This window comes from Symsagittifera roscoffensis, chromosome 7 (assembly GCF_963678635.1).
Source record: "Symsagittifera roscoffensis chromosome 7, txSymRosc1.1, whole genome shotgun sequence".
NCBI classification, from domain to species: Eukaryota; Metazoa; Xenacoelomorpha; order Acoela; family Convolutidae; genus Symsagittifera; species Symsagittifera roscoffensis.
Window position 1 is genome coordinate 54,810,487 of NC_087068.1, and position 22,938 is coordinate 54,833,424.

The 22,938-nt window shown below is 33.7% G+C and overlaps 2 protein-coding genes across 2 annotated transcripts in view; one reads left to right on the forward strand and one right to left on the reverse strand.

Annotated features, from left to right (window-relative positions):
* Positions 1-8,173: 8,173 nt before the first annotated feature.
* The window catches only part of LOC134851132 (uncharacterized), a 131,704-nt gene continuing 116,939 nt past the window's right edge, over positions 8,174-22,938 (reverse strand). Inside the window, exons 14-20 of the mRNA XM_063867077.1 lie at positions 21,394-21,618; positions 20,451-20,817; positions 19,464-19,675; positions 19,222-19,343; positions 9,422-9,616; positions 8,659-9,174; positions 8,174-8,401 (exon numbers count right to left, since the gene is read on the reverse strand). Of these exons, the coding sequence (XP_063723147.1) occupies positions 8,243-8,401; positions 8,659-9,174; positions 9,422-9,616; positions 19,222-19,343; positions 19,464-19,675; positions 20,451-20,817; positions 21,394-21,618 (1,796 nt within the window). The 3' untranslated portion in view covers positions 8,174-8,242. The remainder of the gene's footprint in view (positions 8,402-8,658; positions 9,175-9,421; positions 9,617-19,221; positions 19,344-19,463; positions 19,676-20,450; positions 20,818-21,393; positions 21,619-22,938) is intronic.
* The window catches only part of LOC134851133 (uncharacterized), a 56,043-nt gene continuing 52,847 nt past the window's right edge, over positions 19,743-22,938 (forward strand). Inside the window, exon 1 of the mRNA XM_063867081.1 lies at positions 19,743-19,797. The gene's annotated coding sequence lies outside the window, so the exon portion shown is untranslated. The remainder of the gene's footprint in view (positions 19,798-22,938) is intronic.

The following is a 22,938-nucleotide window of genomic DNA, read 5'->3' on the forward strand; positions in this document are numbered from 1 at the left end:
ATGTGTATTTCTAACAAAAAAATACGTCTTTTCTGACTAAGTATGATCATGTCTGACTTAGGTATAGTCATGTCTGATCAGGTATAGTAATTTCTGACTCAGGTATATTCATGTCTGACTAGGTATACTCATGTCTGACCAGGTATAGTCATGTCTGACCAAGTATAGTCATGTCTGACCAAGTATAGTCATGTCTGACCAGGTATAGTCATGTCTGACTAGGTATAGTCATGTCCGACCAGGTACAATTATGTCTGACCAGTTATAGTCATGTCTGAATCAGGTATAGTCTGTAAACAGTAGAAGTGATCACATGTGAAACAGATATGCACAGAGCTGAAAAACAGCTAGTGTCTGACAATTGTATGATCAGACCTGAAATTGTGAGAAAAGTTCGGTACGGGAATTTTACGACACCATTTTGGCATACCAACCCTAAAACTTTGTCTAGAGGATCCTTTGGCACCAATATCCACTAAGTTTGATTGCGGGGATCAACGAAATTGCGCTTAATTGGTCTAAGCCAGGGGCGGATCTAGGAATTTCTCGAGTCGCGGATGGGGGGTTAGATTTTCAACAGAGATTTGAAAATTTCGTCGACTTTTTTTAGGTCGACCAAATTGATTTTCCGAGCGCTCCCAGAACAGTTTTGGCATAATTCCAAGTAGCATAATATGTACTTTTTTAAAAAGGAAATGATTTGCAATTAAACACCAAATGGAATAAAAGTGAGAACATCAGAACAACAGCATGTGTTTTTGACAACTTGTCAACAACCGGAAACTCGGATACACACGGTAAAAAAAATGAACAAGACACTGAGTTATTTTGACTTTTTTTTAGAACAATTCAATTCTAGCTATGGCACGATACTTTTCTTACCATCTAATAATTTAAATGTTAACTTGTAGCAAAACTATTTTTCTAAGGCAATCGTCTGCACCAACTTCTCAAAAAAACACCATTTTGTTCGCTTTAACACCAATCATCATCGTTAAATCTGATTTCTCTATAGGCCCATGAAAATTATATACAGCATAATCTAAAGAGGTTTCGATATTAACAAAATAGCGTCTTTGAAACAAAACTTAGCTACTAGCGGCCATACAGTATGTTACAGGTAAATTGACGCAATTGATAATAAAAAAACTGAGAAAAAAATAATACCTGCAGATAAGAACAAGGATTGCCGGTTGCTGCTCAAGTAGCCTAGAATGCTCCGACCATATTTATTAGAAAAACATATTTTATTTTTCATTTGCGTAGTTTTTTTGGTGCGATCGAGTTTTAACGAAAGCCTAGAACTTCAATAGTGAAAGTAAATTGAGTACAATTTACAAGTAATTTCCAGAATAAACAATTCTTAAAACAAAAATACATTTAATTTTCGGAAAATTTTTTCCAAATTTTTCCAGAAATTTGTTTGCTTGTTCTCAAAACTTTTAATCCCAAAAGGCGCTGAATTTCTTTTGATAACTTGTTTAACTTGCAAAAAAATTAAGAAACAGTTAGTTTTATAAGTTAAGTTATGAGCCTAATCCAAGCCTTTATTCGCTCGAAATAAGACAAACAAAAAATTCTAACTGTTTTCTGAACTTGAGTCGAATCATTCAATTCACATACTCGCTTTCAATGTTATGGAAAGCTAGTTCTATTCGCCAAAAGTTTCGAGTTGATTCTAAAAGCTTGATGCTGAATTTCCATTGGCAGGAATTAAACAAACGACATTCAAGCCTTCATGCGAAACCGATAAAAGCTCAATATAAGCTCATTCAAACAAAACCTATAAAAGCTCAATATAAGCTCATTTATACGAAACCGCTCAATAAAAGCTCAATAGGTCAATTACCTAAAAAAATTTGATTGATATGTTTGGAAAATTTTTTGTGATGATCTTTTCTAATGAGAATCTTTCCGAAAACGCAAGTTTTTCGGTCTCATAATTTAAAACGATATGTTTTCTAGAAATGGATCTTAGTTTTCGCTGGGAAATGGGAAATGTTACTCAACCGATAAAACTCCCGAAAGAAGAAACCATAGAAGAGGTTGAAGAAATCGATTTGTATATATTCAGAAATCAATAAAGGACAGGGCAGCTCTAAGAATTATACCTGCACTCAAGTTTTAAGGCACAGAGAAAAGATATGGTCTTAACTTCGCACAAAGTCAGAGCTTTATCGATACATACCCGGGTTGACAAAAAATGCTTGTCATACATTTTTCATAAATGAAAAAAATGCTTATCAAACTCTTTCATACAATTTCATAGAGTAAAAGTGTATGTATGAAAATAGCAAAATAAGCATTCGTTTCATAGTATGAAAATTTATAACAATCATTTTTCCCATACTCTAGAAATAAATCTATGCTTTTTTTTCAGTCTCCTTATCACAGAAATTGTATGAAAGTAGCATGATAAGCATTTTTTCATACTATGAAATTGTATGATAAGCATTTTTTCCAGACTATGAAATTGTATGATAAAGATTTTTTTCCATACTATGAAATTATATGAAAATCATTTTTTCCATACTATGAAATTGTATGACAAGCATTTTTTCCATACTATGAAAATGTATGATAAGCATTTTTTCCATACTATGAAATTGTATGACAAGCATTTTTTCCACTCTATGGAATTGTATGGTGAGCTTGTTACATTCTTGAAACTTGGCAAGTAGATTAGAAGCAAAAAGATTTAAGACCCACCCATGAAGCGTTTCATCTCTGAACAGTGGAGAAAATCTAGAAAACTTTAGAGGTCGGAACTGCGACTGCGTTTTTCACTAATTCTCCAGAAGTTCGAGACAGCTTAAGGCTCCTAATCCAATCAGAACCATACCGAGGGGGGAGCCTCAAAGTAAAAAAAACAAACAGTTAACTCATTTGAACTCGGCTCGAATTTTAAACGTAGCAAGGTTTCAAAACTAAACATTTTTTGTAGAAAATTGCTTATCATAAAATTTTGATATACGAAAATTATGCGAAAAGCATTTTTTCAACAAAAAAACCAAATTCGTATTTGGACCGGAAAATTGGTCGCAGTCAACAAAAATGTATGTCTACTCATTGAAACTTTCTTATAATTTGTTTCGAATGATTCCTGAAGTTTCTTTTTTTTCTCTAGAAAAATGCTTATCATACAATTTTCATATATGAAAAAAGTTTAAAAAAGATTTTATTATTCAAATTCTCACATTATAACAAACCTCATAATAAGCTCAATCGACTCTACCTATGATCAATTTTAAATGATTCCTAAAATTTTTAATTTTTCTCCAGAAAATATCTTGTCGTACAACTTTCATAAATGGAAATTATATGATAAGCCTTTTTTCGACTTATTGTCAAAATATAATTTCGACAGTTAAAATGCCCCTAACTTTCAAAAACTCAAATTAGTTTCAAATGAGCTCACCTAAAACTGATTTTGAACAGTTTTTGAATAATTTATTTTTTCATGAAAAAAATGCTAGTCATGAACTTTTCATATATGAAAAGTGCATTATAAGCCTTTTTACTTTCAAAATTTAAAATAATTTTGTTGTTGACCAGAAAGCTTTAAAAGCATCGAGTAGACCATACAATTGTATGATATATATCTTTCTACTGTGGACTTCAAACCGGGTGTTCAATTTAAAGTAAATACCTATACTCAAATACCTATAGAGTAACAATAACTGGTAAACAATAACTTTGCGATATATACAGTCGCACCAAATTTCAGAACAAAAATCGAAGAAATCAACTAAAAAGAAGTTAATCGTCAAACCCGGTGTTTTTACCGATCGACACCATGTAAATAAAAATCCCCATACCGAGAAACATCTTTATTTTTGACCTGAAATACTTTGTATCTAATCTAATTTCTAGTCAGAAATTCTTTTTGAAATGTTCAAATAGAGCACGGATTTTCTTTAAATTCTATATTTCTCTTCCTAATTCTGATCAGAAATTATCTAACTCTAGGCTATTTCTAGCTAGATAAAACTCTCTTGGTGGGTCTCGAACCCCTGACCTTCAGTTTAAATTGGCAAAACTTGATCAAGACGCATCGCATCGTAAGGATAAAGCAGGCTGAACTAATCAGACGAAAACAGCGGAGCAGCAATAAAAACGAAACGGGACATGTCACTGAAATTAATGTTCATCATTCAGCAGCTGAAATCGTTGAAATAAAAATCGAACGAAGACAATGAAACAACCAACATTCAACGCAAACATGTTTGCGGCTTCAAGGACGTAGCTTTTATGCTTGTTCGACCCCAACCAATTTTTGAACAATCAAAAGGTCAAAGTGGTATGACATTACCCAGCTTGTTCAACACAAACTTGTTAGCAGAACCCTGAGGAAAACTCATTTCTGGCAAAAATGAAGGCAGCGATCATATCTAACGACATTGACCATTTTAGTATTTATAAGCTTTTATTAATTGACTGCATTTATATCAATTACAAGTTATAACAGTCAACTTTTCCAAAAGTCCTGGAAACAGTGGTCATCACCAGATTGCATGGGACACACTTCGAACCAGGAGAAAAAACTCGATTCGGCGGATTTCTTGTGTTGCTTGCATATAAACAGTCGATTTGTGAAGTAGTGACAAAAACTGTAGAAAGTGTACATTAATTGACGAGAAAACAAAATCTTCAGTAAAAAAACATCATTCTCTTAAAACTTTTCCTCGTGTTGAACCAGTACGATTGAAGAAGTTCGGCTAGATATTAAGGAGCGATAGAAGGACAGTCAGAGAAAATTGTACATCTATGTTTTCACTGACAAATAATCGAAATATCATTTGGTAATGACAACATCTGCTTCTAATAAAAAGATGTTGAAACTTCTCAGAGGTTATATACGTGCGCATAGCATTCCTAAAGTGCTTAGAACGGATCAAAGTTCACCGTTCAATAATAAGTTAGCGAAATAGTTTTGTGTCGAAAACGGAATATAACACATTTTCAACCCCGAAGGTGATCACAGAGGTACATGAAAGGTAGAAAAAAGGTAGATTCAAACGCTAAAAAGAAAACTGGCTACATCATGTACATCCTGTAAGAAACCTGGGAAAACTACCAAAAGTCACCACTTGAATTGCAGTTCAACAGAAACGGAACACTGAATTTTACTTATCTTACGAGAAAATCTAGGGTTATATCTTACGAGAAAATCTCGGGTTATATCTTACGAGAAAATCACAGAGATGCTCAAGGCCGAAGAAATGAGAGACAACTGGTACTACAGGGACCGAGTGAAAGAAGTGCCAAATGGAAGAAACAGTCGTGAAACTAGTCCAAAAAAAGCTCCACTGAAGGACTTCTAAAAGCAACTTTTTAACAGAAACTGGTTTTTATTCCCTGCTCTAAAAAAACCGTTTCGCAAGCGGCGCTTAGATATGAGCCAGAACACGAAGACACAGAGTGAAAAAAAACGTCTTACTGATCTTGAATATTTACTGTTTACTTTCTAAACCTAGATTTTGCTCCGAAAAAGTTGGGACAGAAAATCTGGCAAGACTTTGCTTTTACGTTCGAAAAAAAATTAAAACAAAAACCAATTCTACATACGTGACACAAAAATGAAAAAATTTCAGAAGAGACCATATATGATTAGCATACGCATTTAAAGTTTCAAAGGATTTAGACACTAAGCCAAGTTAGAAAAAGTCACAAAATTCAACGCCAGGGGAACCAGGCGTTAGTCATCCGAAAAAGGGACTCACACAATCGAAAAGGGCTTTCACACAATCAAAAAACTTGGGGACTACACATATCAGATGACTCACAATCAGATGTCATCATCTTTTCTGACGAAGACAGTGACAAAAGCCTCCCCACTATAATGTCTACTCCGCGTCCAGACAATTTGGCCAAAGACAATTCAGCCGATTTGAAAATCAGACAATTCAGCCAAAAGTATGCAGACAATTCAGCCAGAGACAATTCAGCCATTAATGGTGACCGCCGCAGTCGCGCCAACGTGTTGCGAGCTTGCCAACAGATGGTAGGACTCTATACGAAATTTAGAGCTGGTTATCGCCGCGAAGCGGCGACGCGCGCGTAGCACGCCCACCGGCGACCTTAAACCAAGAAATAACTCCAATTCCGATTTTTATCTTTCGATTCTAGCGTTATGTAAAACTGGCTGAATTGTCTGAATTTAAAATTGGCTGAATTGTCTTTGGCCGAAATGTCTGTGCGCCTGTCTACTCATCCAACCTACTCTTTTGTATATCACATTTTATCACTTATATTCAACAGTCTTGTCGACTTTTACAGTCTTGTCTGAGTCGGAGGCGGGATTTTTGGGCTTGATTTGGTTTCTTTCGATTGGGTATATTTCGACTCTTCGTCAGCCGTTCTTTTTATAGAAGTTTTTACCAATCCAAACAAATTTTATGTTCGAAATGAAAAATAAAAAAAATGTTATCTTTGTTAAAAAATCAATTATTTTTCCAAAACTATCAGGCTATGACAAATGCCAATTGTTCAGTTTGTGATATGTAACACCCAATCAATTTTCTATCTGATAACGCTTAAGTGACGAAGTAATCCAATTTAGAATTTAAAAAAATAAAGTGAGGCAAGCGATTTGGTCTAGGAGTACTACTAATTGCGAACTAAATCACACTTTGTAGTTTACATAGCATGTCAGAAAAAAACTCTGAAAACGAACCTATTAAAAAGTTTTCTCATGATTTCGTCTTTCTGAAGGTTTTATCATTATGTTTATTCAAAAAAACTGCATCATATACAATAGAAGCGATTAAAAAAAATCGAGGGTTTGCACTGGTATGAGCAGTTTTGTGGATTGTCGCTTAGTGTTGTAGTTCTGCAGTGAAAACTCTTTTCCGTGAATGTTTCATGCTTATAGTTCAGAAATCTAACGACATCTTCCACTTAGTCTCTGCAGTAATTCAGTGGAAAATTGGAGCTAATGTTATAGTCATATATTTTTTTCAAATCGATCAAAAGCGTTTTTTTTGTTCCGATTTTCAGAGAAAACGGAAATTTATGCTTTGGGTTTTTTATTCAATCAATTTTCGGCAATCCAATTGTTAAGTGTTAGCTGAAAAAAAATATAACAGATTGAAGATATCGACTCCCTTATTTCAAATTTTAAAAAAATTTACGTTCAATCGTTTTAAGCAAAGTTCAAGGAGTTTGAAAATTGCCGATTTGGCCATGCTCTGTACTAATTTATGCGCGCTTTGTAAATTTTATCCATAATCCTGAAAGCATACCACGAATTATTTATCCGCCCAAAAAATCGTTCCAAATTGAATTGAGGCTAGCTATTTGGTAGCATTAATTTTGTACGATTCAAAGCTTTGCATTTTATCTTTGTTACAGTCCAAAATTTGTAGTTTTCCATTATTTTTTGCCCAAAAACTATTCGATATGGATTAATGGGCAGTCGAAACTTTCAAGTTTTTGCCCTCTGATATACGAGCAGTCTTGTTGGATGTTTATTTAATAATTGATACAGTCACCTCATAACCCGCTGAAATGATTTAATCCTAAGTGTTATTGGCAAAATTCGCCGCAATCTGAAATGGTTGCGCCTCGCAATGATCTTTGCTACTGCTTTATTTTCAACTCTAAAAATCAGTGATAACCAGCGCTAATTCATTGCTTAAACTTTTTGCTTTACTATCCACCACTAGTTCATTGCTTATAGAGGGCTAAATTTTGCTATAATGGTAAATGATACTGCTCGTTTCAGGGCAAAGCCCTGAATGTTCCTACTGCCCTTCAATTGGTGTCAGATAATTTGGGTAATTAAATATAGGCAAAACTATATTTGTGTGCACACGGCTGGCAATAAGCAGGTCAAGAGTTCAACCCTCCGAGGGACCAGAGTTTTGTAAGAGTAGTCTGAATTTAAAAAAAATCACCCCGAGCAATGAGCAAAGTCGGAACAACAAAAATGACTAAATCGTAGATCGCTGTTTTGCGTATTTTTATCGGTAACTTTTTTTGAGTCATCAAAGTCAACCCGGGATCGGTTTAAGTTGTGTTGATTCCTCTAACATTGTGAATCCATTATCTTTGCAGTAGGTTCTAATTATTTTTTGAGTGTAAATAACTATTTGAGTATGAACTATTTAATGAAATTTGATGATACAAATTTCATTACAACATTTATTTTGATTATAATTATATTCTCGAAACAGGCGGTATTTTGTTTAGTTATCCAATATTTAAGTCAAATGTGAAATTGAGCTTCAAGGTCGAATTTTTAAATCACAGATCTGCAGTTTTCAACTGGACATATAATCTGTTCACGCCAACAGGAAGTGTGGGTAGCGTGACCACATTTGAAGATGTTGAGCATTTCCACTTTTGTGTGGTGTTTCGGATCAGTTCCTGCTAAGCTGCCTTTGCAAACAGAGCACATCTAAAACAGCATTGAATTTTAAGATAAAGTTTTTGTACGACGCGAAAATTTTATTAATTTGAAATGAAAAAACTTCAGCATTAGAAGGACTTTAAGTTTTTCCATATGAAAAGCCATTGTTCTGTTTTACCACGAAAAAAAAAGTTCAAATTAAGATTTTTATGGCAGATTTTTTTTTTCAAATTTTATTTCAAAAATTTTGTTTTTGTCAGTTTATTTTGCTCAATTTACTTTTTAGAATAAAAGATTTGTATTACCTTTTTTTGGAGATTTGCTGATACTTTCCATGACGTTTTCTTCTGACTTCTCTGAGCAGATGCAACTCTAACCCTCTCATGAACTGAACTCGTTTCTCGAGTCAGCAAAACCTTCTTATCTGCTTTTTTCAACGCTTTAAACATGGTCTGTTTTTTGCGCATCACCCATGCCTCGTTATGCACAACTTGTCGGTAAAACGCTGATGATAACGTCCTGTTAGTTTGATTTTGACAAGAGGTTTGAGCCGTGTTTTCATTTGATTTATCAAAGCTGCTTTGGGTCGCGTTTTCTTCTACGGTCGAGTTTGGGTTTTCAGATATGTTTTCATCTGAATTTCGGATATTCCATTCGTTAATAAGAAGCTGTAGCTTTCCAATTGTGTTTCGTTTGTAGTATTCGAAAAGCAGATCTTCACTGAAGGATAAATTGGAGTTCGGAGTTTCGTTCGAGCACTGGCAGAATTTAGTAGATGGTTCTCTTGATGAGAAATCTAGTACAGTCAACCATAATGATTTCTAAATATAAAAGTAACCATTAAGGCGCGTAAATTGGTGTCAGAAACACAAATGACAGCTTAAAATAACCCATTATGTTCTCTTTTGACAGCTTTGATTTGTTACTTTAAAAAACTAAACCAGATGGTTATGATAATTCTAAGCTAGCTGAATAATTTATTGTCGTGCTGCTGTTAAATAAGCATTTAAAACTTGTTAAACGAACTGTTTGGAAAAATTGTAAAAGACACCGAAAATGCGAGCAAACCTCGTCTTTTGCAGATCCTTCAGCCAAAATGTGTTCAACTTCATCCAGAATTAGTTGTTTGTTTCTCAATTGCAATGTGCAGAGTTCTAGTCGGTCGTCGAGTCTGGAAGTGTTTTGGAGAGCCTTCAGGTATCCAGAGCAGTTCACTGACCCTTCCGAAGAGGTGAAAAGGTCAAGTGAGATACTAAGGAGATTCTAAAGCAAAAATTACCTCCTAGTTTTTCTTAGTTTTGGTTCCAGTTTTTTCACAAAAATCACATTCAAAAAAATAAGTGTCACGCGCTTTTCTTATCTGGCAGTGAGTTGAAAAAAAGCAAAGGTTATATGTCTCAGCAAGCTAGAAAGCGGGGCTCTTTTCCCAGTCACCCTTCGATTTCTTTTCCAAATTTCAATTTATAAAAGTCTATTTAAAATGACTTGTCATATTATAAACTGCATCAAAACGCATCAAGTGTGAGCAGGTGAACAAATTTGTACAACGTTTTTTATGTGCAAAATGCCTTGTAAACATTTTTCGAACAGCTTTATATTGTAATTTGATGAAGGGGTGGGAAACTGAAAAAAGACCGAAAGCAAGGACCAATCATGAATTTTTTATTAATGAGTTAATTATCAAATCGGAATGTAGACTTTTTTTCGCGTTGACAACTAGTTAAACTAAATCAATTGAATCATTTGACATGCTCAATGCTCATCACTTGGCATGCTCTTCGGCTGACATGCTCAATTTCATGAAAATTCAATTTTAACAACTGGCTGGGTACTAATTACTACAGGGTAAACTCAGGGGGGCTTGAATTTTTTTGAAGTTTTCACATAATAAGTCTTCTTCGGCTCAACTGGTGTCTGCTCATAGATGGTCGGCCTTGTTTCCGCGTCGTGATTTTTTCTCAGTTGCTAATTTGAGTTTAAAATGTCTTACTGACGCGTTTACCTAGAATTCTTGATTGATGCAAACAGATATTATGAAATTGTATGAGTTTTTATTTTTCAATCTGTTTGAGACACTTTGGAAAATTTTAAAACTTTTTGCAAATTTTTTTTTCTCAAAATGGTTCTACCTATTTTTTAAAAAAGGGTTTTGATAGAAAGACCGCTGGCCTCTTTCACTTTCACTTTTTATCCACAGCCTTCAAAAATTTGACCGTTTTTGATTTTTTTTGTTTTTTTTTTTTAGAAACTAACCTATCAAACCAGAAATTTTGTCGGATTTGAAAAATTTCCCCTTCATAAGCAGTTATGCCCAAAGTGTTTAACACACAAAATGATGGGCTTTGGAATAGTCAATTTTTTGTTTTGTTTGCTCCGTTTTTTGAACCTTTTTGAGGTTGTCGGTTCAATAGAGATAACGGGTAGTGGGAACCTCCCGTGCATTGAGCCATTTGATTGAGAGTAGCTCAAAAATAGGCGGACTGTTCGTATCAGGGCAATCTCCTAAAAATTGTGACCCATTTTTATTGGCTATAGAGTAGTGTTCAAAAGAATTGTACAAAATTTAAAATAAATCTTCTTTTTTCCTTTTCTTTTTATTTCAGCTTTTTAATCATCCTTTTCTCTAGCTTTTCTTTTAGTTTTTTTTCATAATCTTCCGCACACTATGCAAAGTACCAAGTGCTTCATATAATTCGCATATGGGAAAGTATTAACAAGAGCAAATACCATGCCTCAACTCAATTTGAAACAATTTCTAAAATGGGTAACGCGTGTTTACTGCTCCCATTTTCCCTATTCTTTTGACTGTACCCACGTTTAGCCTGCCCTAAAGCTATCAGTTCACGTTCATTTCCTCCGCCAGCTTTACCCTATTTTTCTCGCAAAATTGGACCATAAAACTGATGTTATTGCCATTATATTTGAATCTTTCCTCAAATACACAAACCGCTGAAATCTCATTATCATCAGTTATAACCCATTTAAAGTCTTATATGAGGAGTTTTAGACAGTCTGATCTGGAAAATAATTTTTTTTCTTGGGTGCCTTGATCCTGCTTTTTTGTTTCTCATTTTCTTCTATTTTGTTCATTGTCTGAATCAGACCTGTCTCTTTCTCATTCACCGTGAACTCGAAAGGATCCAAAAGCAGTGACCGATCAAGTTTTTTTGGGAAAAACTTAAAAAGGAATGATTTTTTTTGCCTTTTTTTGACAGTGGAAAAAAATAATTCTTATCAAACACATGAGAGCCCTGATCGGCAACTTACTAATTTTAATTCCTAAATAAATTCTGTCGAGCTAGCTTGAGATAAGTTGCAAAATACAAATACCTTGGCCAAGAAAAATCAGTTAAGAAAATCTATCTTAACTATCAACAGTTGTGGTGAAAAAACGGCGATAACTGTGAGGTTGGCAAAGAGTACATATTCGTCTCTACAGGAACAGCCTATTGGGCTAACAATGAGTTTTTTGAGCAACCGCGATTCGAAATCAAAAAGGACTTTTCTAAAACTCGATTCCAAATGAACGTGTTGCTAGAGAAAGCGAGGCTTGTAGTTTAGCTAGTAAAAAATAGCTATCTGGTAAATAAGATATCTTTTTGCACCTAAAATTGAGTTTTTTGAAGATGAACAATTGTGACTAGAGATTTTGTAGCTAAACGCTGTTGAATTGTCAGCTCATTAAAAAAAAATTAATTAGCCCTCATGCCTTTTTATTCTAGGCTAAGACTAGCCAATTAGATTCGCTCAATTATCTTGCTTTAACTAGTTTTAGCAAATCTTTTCTAAGCCAACTGATTGAGGGTGGCTCCAAAGTATAACAAGACTGCTCGTATCAAGGCGAAACTTTGAAAATTCCGGCTGCTATTCAAAGCCTATAGAGTTGTGTTTAAAATATTTGATATAATTTGCAAAAAAAAATTTTTCAATTTTTTTAACCATCCCCCACATGCTATTTAAGGTAAAAATTCCCTCATATATTCGGCTTATTGGTAAAAATTAAAAAGATTAATTACCATGACTCAATCCAATTTGAAGCGATTTCTAAAACGGATTAATTTTCCAGTAAAATCTTAATATCGCGAAAAATATCGTGCAGTCTCTGGTTGGTCAAATTCGCAATCTTTAAACCCCAATAACTAATTTAAAAAATCACAGGTGAGAAAACTTTTAAGAAATGAATATAATTTCAAAGATAAGACGTGTTTACTGCTCCCATTTCCCCTATCCGTTTAAATGTACCCGCTTTTAGCCTGCCCTAACCGTACCGGTTCACGTTCGCAACTCCCCCAGATGACCCCCACCTCCCTCATCCGTTTAACACCCCAAATGGATGAGGGAGCTCTGGGTAACTATGGGAACTGTGGGTACCTTTTCTCCCTAGATTACCGCGCCATTCTTACCCCCTCCCAATTTATTGCCCTCCCCCGCGCCACGCTTGCACCAGCCTGTATTCTGCCCCCCTACTCCCCAAGTTTACCGCCAAGTAATGTGTAAGCGTGGGTTAAACAAGAGAGGAGCTGTGAACTTGTGTGGGGGATGTGAATGGGGAGGAGGGCAAATGTGGGGTTCAAGGGTCGTTTTAAAAAGCTGGAGCGGAGGAAAAGGACATAAGTTGGATACGGGAGTGTAAATTCAGGCCAGCAAAAAAAAGATAAAATATACTCTATACTAAAAATTGTGAGCAAAAAAAAAAACGTTTTTCTAAGCCAAAGAAAAAATCAATTTACGTTATGCAACATGTGTTAAACCAAAAGAGAAAGCAATTGTCATCTTTTGAATATACTTCATTGTGATTGAATTTTAGAAAAAAAGATCATTTTACATTATAACTGATAATCATCGATTCAGTTGAAAATATTGATTCAAGGAAAACAAATGTGATAATTTATCTCTAACCAAGTATATTGATTTAGTGTTTTAAATTTTACAGGGAACCGGGTTGACCAAAAATGCTGGTCATACAATTTTCATTAAAAGAAAAACACACTAATGCTACACTTTTAATGCAATTCAATAAGTAAAGAAAATTGTATGAAAGGTCTATGATTAGTGATTTTTTATATATGGAAGTTGCATGACTTGCATTTTTCAATAAACCAAAAAGTGTTTGTTTCAATTTATTTTGTTCTCAACATTTTTGGGTTGTGTTGGTAACCAAATAGAAGTGACAGTGACCAAGTTTGTGTATCCAAGACTTGTTATGCGCACAAAAATAACAAATTTTACGAGAAAAAAAAATGGGGAATGTTTGTTTGAGCGCATGTTTGTTTGGGGATTGTTTGTTTGATATAATTTTTTTTTTTCATTTTTTCATAACGATATTTGATTCTTACGCGAAAACAAGACAATTTTTTTTTTAATTTTGATTACACCACTTGAACAAAAATGTATGAAATTTGTTGTGACTAGCTTTATTCATAGAATTAGTTGATGGACTTCTGTGATAAGCGTTTCCGGTCTATGGAGTTGAATCCGAGGACTGCGATGAAAATTCAATGTGATCGATTATTATCCATGAAAATCCTGAGCGGGCAGGTATCAAAAATGTATGACTAGCTTTTTTTCAGATAATATCTGTCTCTTCAAGCTGTAATGACCAGCGTTTTTTTGTAGAGAGGCTGGTTCGGGAAAGAATGAGAGCTCTAAAGACTTTTTATCTTAAAAAATTTAAAGACTGTTTCGTTTTCTTTTTTTAAAAAACTGCCCCTCACCAATTAAAAATTCTTCTTCTGTCCCTGATAACACTTGAAAGCTCCTTCTTGACCTTTTGTTTTAAAGCCTTCTATTCAGGTTTTGTTCACTCACAATTGAAATCAAAAACAAGCCAAGACTTAATTATAACTTTATCATATAATTTATACTATTTGATCATATGAAGAGACATTTTGTTCCCCAGGGAAATAAAGGATGCACGGACACATTTTTGACCATAATTGGAACACAAGGTGATTTATAACCTATTTGGTTTTTCATTCTGCTGTTCCATAAAATGATAATTACACAAATGCGACTGAGGACTAACACGATAGAATTTTATTAATATTTTCAACGTTTAAAATTTTCATTTATTAGCTAAAATCTTCGCAAATTGAAGGCATATACAAATTTGGATAATTCAACTCCAAAAATAGTTTTTCCGACTTTCGAAGTAGGTGGGAAACATATATGTCTTGAGTGTGTTTTTCTAAATTCAGACCTGTTTTTACGAAAGTTGACAGCGTATCGGTAACAATACGAAGACCTTAGGTTAAATGCGGATGGCATCGCTGCTCGAATTATAGTTTGATAGTTTCAATGTTCGAAATATTTGTGCGTGGCAAATCGTTCGCATCGTTCCAAATTGAATTGAGGTCAAGAGTAATTGGTCATAATAAATCTATTAAATCGAACTTTTTGAACAAACCGGTTCAAGACCAGTAAAGGGGCAATCGGAACAATCAGGGCTTTGCGCTAATATGCGAGCAGTTCTGTTTTTTATGCGTATGCCTAAAGTCCACATGAAAAACTTTTTGTTCTAAAACATATCGTTTTTTGTTAGACATTCTTTTTTTACATTACTTTCCCGTGAATAGTGTATGTTCTGTTCTGTTCAAAAATCAAAATAAAATACAAAAAGAATATTTGCTTCGAAAAAACGTGTAACTATTTTTGCGCAATTGTGTTTGCTACATCATATGTAAAACAGTGTGTAGTTATTTTTTTAAAACTATTTGGGCAATTAGAAACAAGGATAGCCGGTTATTGTGCAAGTAGCACAGAATATTCCGATTACAGTCTTTAAAAATCATTAAGAAATTTTTTTTTTTTCAAATTAGTGAAGTTTTTTCTGCGTGAGGTGATAAAAAATTGAATGTAAGACTATATTTTAGGCATAATTAAGAGATTCATAGTAATTTAGGCCAATTTAACATATTTGTTTTGTAAAATTGACTAGAAAACCAAAAGAATAATAGAAATTCAAAAACTCAATTTTTTTAAACATTTTTTTTGCAGAAAATTGTACTATATTTTTTAAGGCTTAAATTACGCATACACAAGCTGTTGTATGCCTGAATGCTCACTTTATTCAAAATTAGAAGAAATGTTTTGGAACAAAATTTGTAAGATACAGCGCTTTTCTCCCTTATACTGAAGAAATACTCGTCAGTGAGCAGAGAAATTCACAAAACTAAAATTTACCCATAAAAGTAAATGAATATTTTCGACCCTATTTTGACCAAGCAAACAGTTAAAACCTTACCAAAAAACCACAAAAAAGGCAAATCAATGAAGAAAACAAATACGCAAAATTTTTAAATGTAAATAATTGAAAAAATGCTTTTTTTAATATCTAAAGAGCTGAAACCTAAATAGCTGAAAAACGAGCGATCCTAAATCTTATATTTCATTGATAAAACGGGCCAGAAAATTGAGCGTACAATTTTTGAATGCTGATCTGGTCAAAAGCCGATCACTCAAAAAATCAATTTTTGTTCCGACTTTTGTAGAAAGAGATGGAATATTTGTGCACGGGGTGTTTTTTTTCTTCAGACAAATTTTGACTTTTTAAATAGCCAATTCGTACGGATTTTTTAAAAATCATCTGAAAGATATTGTTGTCATGAACTCAAAATATATTTCACCCGTGATTTTTTCTCGTAAAGTTATGGGTGTTTAAAGATTGCCATTTAGGCAAAATTGGGAAAGCCCATGCGCGATATATTTTGCGCTATTAACGCCCAAGCGGAGACCTAATGTGTCTTAAAAATCAATTAAAGTTGGTTGAATCAATAGTTTTTTTTAAACTCATCAAATGTTTTAAAGCGAACACTTGTTCATAGAAATTATATGTCAGTTGGAATATTCAATGCTTTGTCCTGATACAAGCAGTCTTGTTGACACTTAAAATTGACGCAAAATAATAGTTTGCGTCTATCAGACTGTGTTTTTGCGGCGTGTCTAGATTTTTTATGCAGAAGATTTTCAGTTCATCCATTGAACTTAAAATTTAGTATTTTTGAAACTGCAAAATTTTGCAAGTCTAGTAATACTTTTTCAAATAGAGTTGAGTTCAGTTTGCCTGATTTTAATTCGTCAGATCATAAAATTATAATTATATACAAGGGCGGCTCCAAGATTTACTCAAGGTGGGCTTTTCAAAGTATTTTCGAAAATTTTGTCCAACACTTTTAAAGGTCAGCCAGTCAAAAATGGTGGTCTTTAAATGGTACCAAAATTGGAAATCTTTGGGTAGTCAGAGGGCCGAATAGCTGAGGGGGCAGACTGCTACTGATTGTATATGCCTGTATCAAAATTAACATACGTCTCAATTGCTTGAAAACTCGATTAATAGTTTTATGTCAAAAAAACTACGAAGTGTGACTTGAAAAAGTCACAAAAACTGATTTGAAAACATGTTTTTTAAAGTAATAAATTATTAGTTGAAATTATATAAGCCCAACTTATTTTGTGTTCATTTCTGCACTTAAGCCTACTCTGCTCTTAAAATATTGCTCCAAACGTTTGAAAAATGTAGAGGAATTGGTGTTTGGGTTTGCTTTAGTTTTTTTTTGTTTTACAAGGAAAATTAGCCACCAAAATCAGTCGGTTTTTTCTTAATTCGACCAAATAAAGCGAATAATTTTTTGGTCTACAAAAATATCTTTTCAATTTGCTTTTTTTACTACGACTGTCGAACATATTTTATTTTGACTGTCGCACATGACTAATCTCTATATTTCTGCTCAACTCCTTTTATCACACCAAGCCGAAAATAACTACACTAATTTGAAAAGGAAAATTGATAGTGTTTTTTAGACTCTGCTCGGAATATTGGTTTGGTGTTGAGTTTCACAAATTTTTGGCCCTATATGCGTCTCGATCAGAAGAAAATCTCTTCCGTTATTTATTTTGTTTATTTTTGGTCAACCGTCTAGCAGGTTACCCACTTCCCTGACAAAAAATGAGAACGAAAAAAATTTTAATTACAAAATTGGCTCGAAATTTTTTAGAAAAGCTAGGTTGGCATCCCGAGCATTGAAATATTCGGAAAAATGCCCAAAATGGGACTCAAATGACAATTAAAAACGCATTTAGGCTAATGAAATTGTCTGAAAAGAACGGTAAAAAATATGAGAAAAGAGCTATTTTGAAGCTTAATAAAAAAAATGATTGATCATTCGTAAGTTACTGTTTTGCCTTTCTTAGTAAAATTAGTTCAATTCTGGAAACCAAATTTTGGAAGCCAAATGTTGTGAGCCAAAACTCAGGGTTATAACTGAAAATAACGGCCATTTTAAAAAATATATTAATTTGTTTGTAGAACTCTTTGACCAAAAGGTTTCATTGGTCAAAGACTACTACACGACAATTTACGAGCACAATTTACTCTTGGTTGTCGTCGGTTCGAGCGCGTCGCTCCTTTGCGGCAATAACTGGTACCAATTTTTTAAAAACACTTACAAACTGTTGGCCGGTTCGCATTTTTTTGGCTTGATTGCGGTGGCTGCAGTCGTTAGCATCCTTATGATGAAGAGACCCAACGATAGAAAATTTCATCCAATCGGAAATAAGTGTTCAAAAATCTCAAAAAATTGCAAAAATTTCAAACAAATCCGGGCCATTAAAATTAAAATCGACTGATTATCATATAAGCACACACATGAATTATAAAATGTCATATATTATATAAAAGCTCTTAGAAAAGTTTATTCAAGGTCTGCACAAAATGCACTGCAAAGCTTTTTATAATGATAAGGTTTATTCTCGGCTACTTTTGACATGACATCATATTTTTGCGGAAAAAATGTTTCGCATATAGGAATATTTAACGATGCTTATTGGTTAAAAATATTCCATCATCCTTCCGTTATCAGAATGGCCCCCGCCGCTGTGTGGCAGTTTGATTCTATGCTGTTTGAACAATAGAACATTAATTTAGTTAGCTGCTGGCTCAAACTTCGAAAAATCAAAATTCGACTTAATTAATTTGGGGACATTTGGTGATCATTTTTATTTTAACTGCTATGAACGTTGGATTTAGGACAAATTTGATATCACTAAAAAAACATTGGCAACCTAGCAGTAAGTAGGAAAAAACCGCGTATTCATACTCTCCATTAAGAAAACCACTTCTATGTTATCCACTCAGAATCGAGACGATAAAGCAATTTTACGAAGCGTTTTTTCAAAAAAAGTTAATTCGTACAATTGGTTTGCTATTTGGTTGGTTGACGTAGTATTTTGTCTTATTACTAGCGAGTATGAATACGTAGCTGTCTATTCATATTTACTGCTACTGTCTACTAATTTGAAAAAAAAATTGTTGTTTGGAGTTTAAATGTAAAAAGAAACACCACTTGTGATCCTTTTTCACAAATTTTTAATGCTTTGAACTTGCGACTACTCTGACGAGTACAATTCAAATTGGGATAATTAACACGCGATGTATTTCGTTCAACTAAAGCGTAGGCGGGAAATTCAATTCTTTCAAATTGAACTGAGACAAGCAGTGTGTTTTTATATGTTACCACACGCAAAATATTGGTAGTTTCAATAGCTTGTGGGAGTCAAAATAAGAATTGAAATTTAAAAAACTCAAAATTTTTCTTTTTCGATTTTTTTTAAAAAAATTTTCCAAAACAAAAAAACTTGTGATCGACAATAGGGTGCAGCCAGAACATTCTTAGCTTCGCTCTGATACAATCAGTCTTGTTATTTTTCGCCCTTGATTTAAAGTACTTTTTTGTTGCTGGCTGAATAAAAGAAAGTGGGTTTTGTTACTGTCTAAGTTGTCATCATTTCAATTTCCTACAGTAAAATTGCCTGAAAAATCCCTAGTTGGTTGTTTCCTGTCTATTGCTTCGGACTAATTTGTTTTCAATTACCGGCTGGTGCTTCCTAACAACTGAGACTGTTTCCTCTAGCAGAAAATTTCTACTCCATTGTAGCTGCTCGCTCTCTGCTTGTAGATTTGATCGTAATTTGCTACACACGTCACAAAAGAAACCTGAAATTGAGTAATTCCTTTCAGAATAAAATTTTTTTATAAACCATTAAAATAAAAAAGTTTAAACTCTGGTGTTCAACTATTTGCTGATGTTAAAATATTTACTCAAGACGTACTTACATTGTTTAGGAGGACTCAAATCTTCTGTTAGCTTTTGTAATACATCCTTCAGAATACTCTCAATAAAACTAAATTCCCAATTGAAGATTTCCAAGCTACGGAGTAAAGAAAATCTCCATAGCTCTTGCTTTGATGTTATTTTCATGATCTGGTTTGTAATCCAGCTCGAAATTGTCTTCGAGTTTTTGCCATTGTTCAGTATTACCAGCAACCTGAAAAATTTTAAAAATTCCAAAAAACCAAAAAAAGATTAAGCAGTCTTGCCTTAACTTTGTTGTACCTTAATTGAGTTGGTGTTTTTATTCTAAATTTTTTTGTGTATCCAACATTACAGGTTAGTTCGTTTCAAATCGTTTTAAATTCATATTTAACTTTTAAATTGTTAACATCTCCCATTAAAAGGGAGTTTCCTTTCTATGCTCATGATTCCCTTTCCCCGTATTAATCGAGAGTCGCTATTCTAGATTTTTTAATAAGAAACTTACACCAGTCTGGACGAGAAGTATTTTTTAAAACGGGCAAAAAAAGTTTTCTGTTTTTGCGCACTTTTGTGAGACCATTTTGTCAATGCATGGACAGTTCTTAGTGGTGCAACATTCGTTCGCACATAGCCTTCGAACGTTCTTCAAAAACCTTTGAACGTTGGTCGAACGTCCGATCATTCGGTATTTTGGGTTATTCAGTATTTTTGAGAAAAAATTGAAGATCAATATATAATTGAAAAATTTCAAATTTTCATGTAGAATATTATGCATGTTTACACGGTCTGCAGTGAAAATTGCTCTTTGTTCGGGGTGAGAGGGTTTCAGGCAGTGCTTAAAACACGCTCAGATGGGGATCTTGAAAAACAACTCAACAACACGCAGGTCAAATAGTAGCGAATATTCGCGATCTTTCGAAGCTTTCTCCTCGAACGAACCTTCGATTGTTGGAACATTCGGTTGCACCACTTTTAGCTCTCTGAATTCACAAAAAAAACGAACTAACTTGATATCCAACAGACTTTTATTTTCATCCAGCAGTTTCTCAGCCTTTTCCGGACTGTGTTGCAACAAATTTGATATTTTGACAAAGTTCTTCCAAGAATCGACTAGCTCTGAGTAATCAACAGACTTGATTGAGTTGAAAACTTTGGCTGCTTCTTCAAAAGTGGGTAAATTTATCAGTCGTATGTAACCGAGAGAAGACCGCATAATGCTATCATCGGCTGTCATATTGATGATTTTATTGGGACTACTTTTCTGCGTCTGCTGAAAAGGACTGTATTGCATTGTTTTGTGACGTGAGTCGAGGGTTGCTTTTTTAACTTTGGCTCTCACTGGAAGTTCGTTTGTTTGATCTTGATTTCGTTCTTCTAAAACAAAAACAGTTTGCATGAAAAACAATCAAAGAGGCGAAACCAAAAAAAGTTTAAAAATCTCAAAAGAGAACTAAAGAAAAGCAATTTGGTATTTAAAACTTTTTGAAATTACAAATCAACAAATCAAATCGTTTTTATTTTTAATTTAAAAATACATAAATTTGATGGATCACTCGAAAATTGTCCTGGTCTTTGACGATAATGAAATTCGTTTATTCGGTGCAGCAAAAAGGTTTTATATAGTGTTTTTGGAGAGCTGGGAAAATCAAAAAGTCGACCTAAAAATAAGCCGACAAAACTTTTTGGAAATCCTTCTCCCAAAATCCTTTCCTCCCGTTAATGTCTACTGCTTTGTTTTATATTTTGTTGTCTTTAATTAGAAGGGAACATCTAGAGCAAAAAGAAAAAATAAATTCTGGCTTTCAATTTTAGCCGATTATTCGTAAGTTCCTCTTAAGGATAGCAAACTCGCTAACCTTTGTTCCTGGTAAATCGCTTCCAGTTGAAAACAAACTGGCATCTTTGTCAATCTTCTCGAGTTTTTAGTCTCATTTGTATCAACTGACTTACTTTTCTTTTCTTGTCCTGTATAGAATCTTCTAGAATCTTCTAAACTAGCTCTCTCAGTCGTACTAAATGCCATTGCATCGTTGAAAATGTCGTTTTCCACTGCAACTATTGGTTTGTTCGGTTTTACATCCGGGAGGTTTTCACCAGCGGAGAGGGTTAAACTGTTAATACTCTGGTTGTCCCTGTCACTTGGCGTGTGAGAACCTTCAGATTTGGTCTTGCTCGCTGAAATGAAAAAAGCGGATTTGTTTTTTATAAGCTGTTTTTTATAAGTGAAGGCCAAAATTTTCAAAGCTTTTATTTCAATTGCGGAATCAAAAACTTACAGTACAAACTTTTCTGAACTAGAGCAATTTTTTCTAAAACAGTGGGGCTGATAGCAAGTTTTTGTTTTTTTCTTTTCTTGTACTTTTTCTTCTGAGAAAACAGTTGTCATGCTTTTTTTTTGAATTATTTAGTGAGCACAAATCTCTCAGTTTCCAAAACCCGTGATTACATAAATAAATCATGCATTTTTGTATTACTGAATTAGTCTGCCCGCTTTTGGTTTACTAATTGATCGAATTATCGACACAGCACATACTTTTTTCAAGTTATATTCGCGTTAGATTTCCTTGTACTTGAAATGAAATATGGTTGTTTTGGCTTTCTTCTTTTTTAAGAATGGCATATAAAAATTTTTAGTTTTACTTTCAAATTAAAAAATCTCTGTAGTTTTTGTCTGACTAATTTTTGTTTCACTAATATTTTTAGTTGAAGCAGGAATTTTTGAACCAGGGTGCAAAACAAACAAACAATGCTTGATTAAAAAAGATAATTATCTAACTTTATCGAAAAAGAGAAAATAACGAAAGGAAAGTGAAGAAAATGGAAGAAAAGTGATGAATTTTATTGTTACTGTGAAGTGTGCTGTTTTTAGTGAGGAAGTGAGGAAAAATGTATATTATCCAATAGTTTTTTCTAAATAATTGCCACTGTTCGGCGTTTTAAAAAGTCAAATTTTCTTTTTCAATAACTACGTCTAAGATTTATGGTTTATTTCTGCCTATGTCAAACTTAAATAATCATAGAGTGTTGATAGCGCGGTTGTACTTTTCAACACGTGTATTGTCTGAAAATTTTTTTACCAAATAAGAATGGATCATTGAAACCAAATTGATCCATGAATTTCAAATAATCTTCACTGACGATACGTGGAATAGAGCAAATAGCAATTGCATTTTGTCCGTTTTCATGAAAGTTCAAAAGGTTTATCATGAAAGCCTTTTTCATGAAATCTTTCTATGCCATCGCAATGATAATGATTGCTTGAGCGTGTCATAAAACAATATACATCGCGTGTGAGTAACCCAAATAAGCAAAATTAGCAGTTTTCAAGCTCTCATAACTCTACAACAAAATTTTAACAAAATAATTGCCACTGCTCGGCGTTTTAAAAAGTCAAATTTCTTTATCAATAACTACATCTAAGATCTAAAATTTATTCTGCCTATGTCAAACTTAAAGAATCATAGGGTGTTGATAGCGCGGTTGTACTTTTTAACA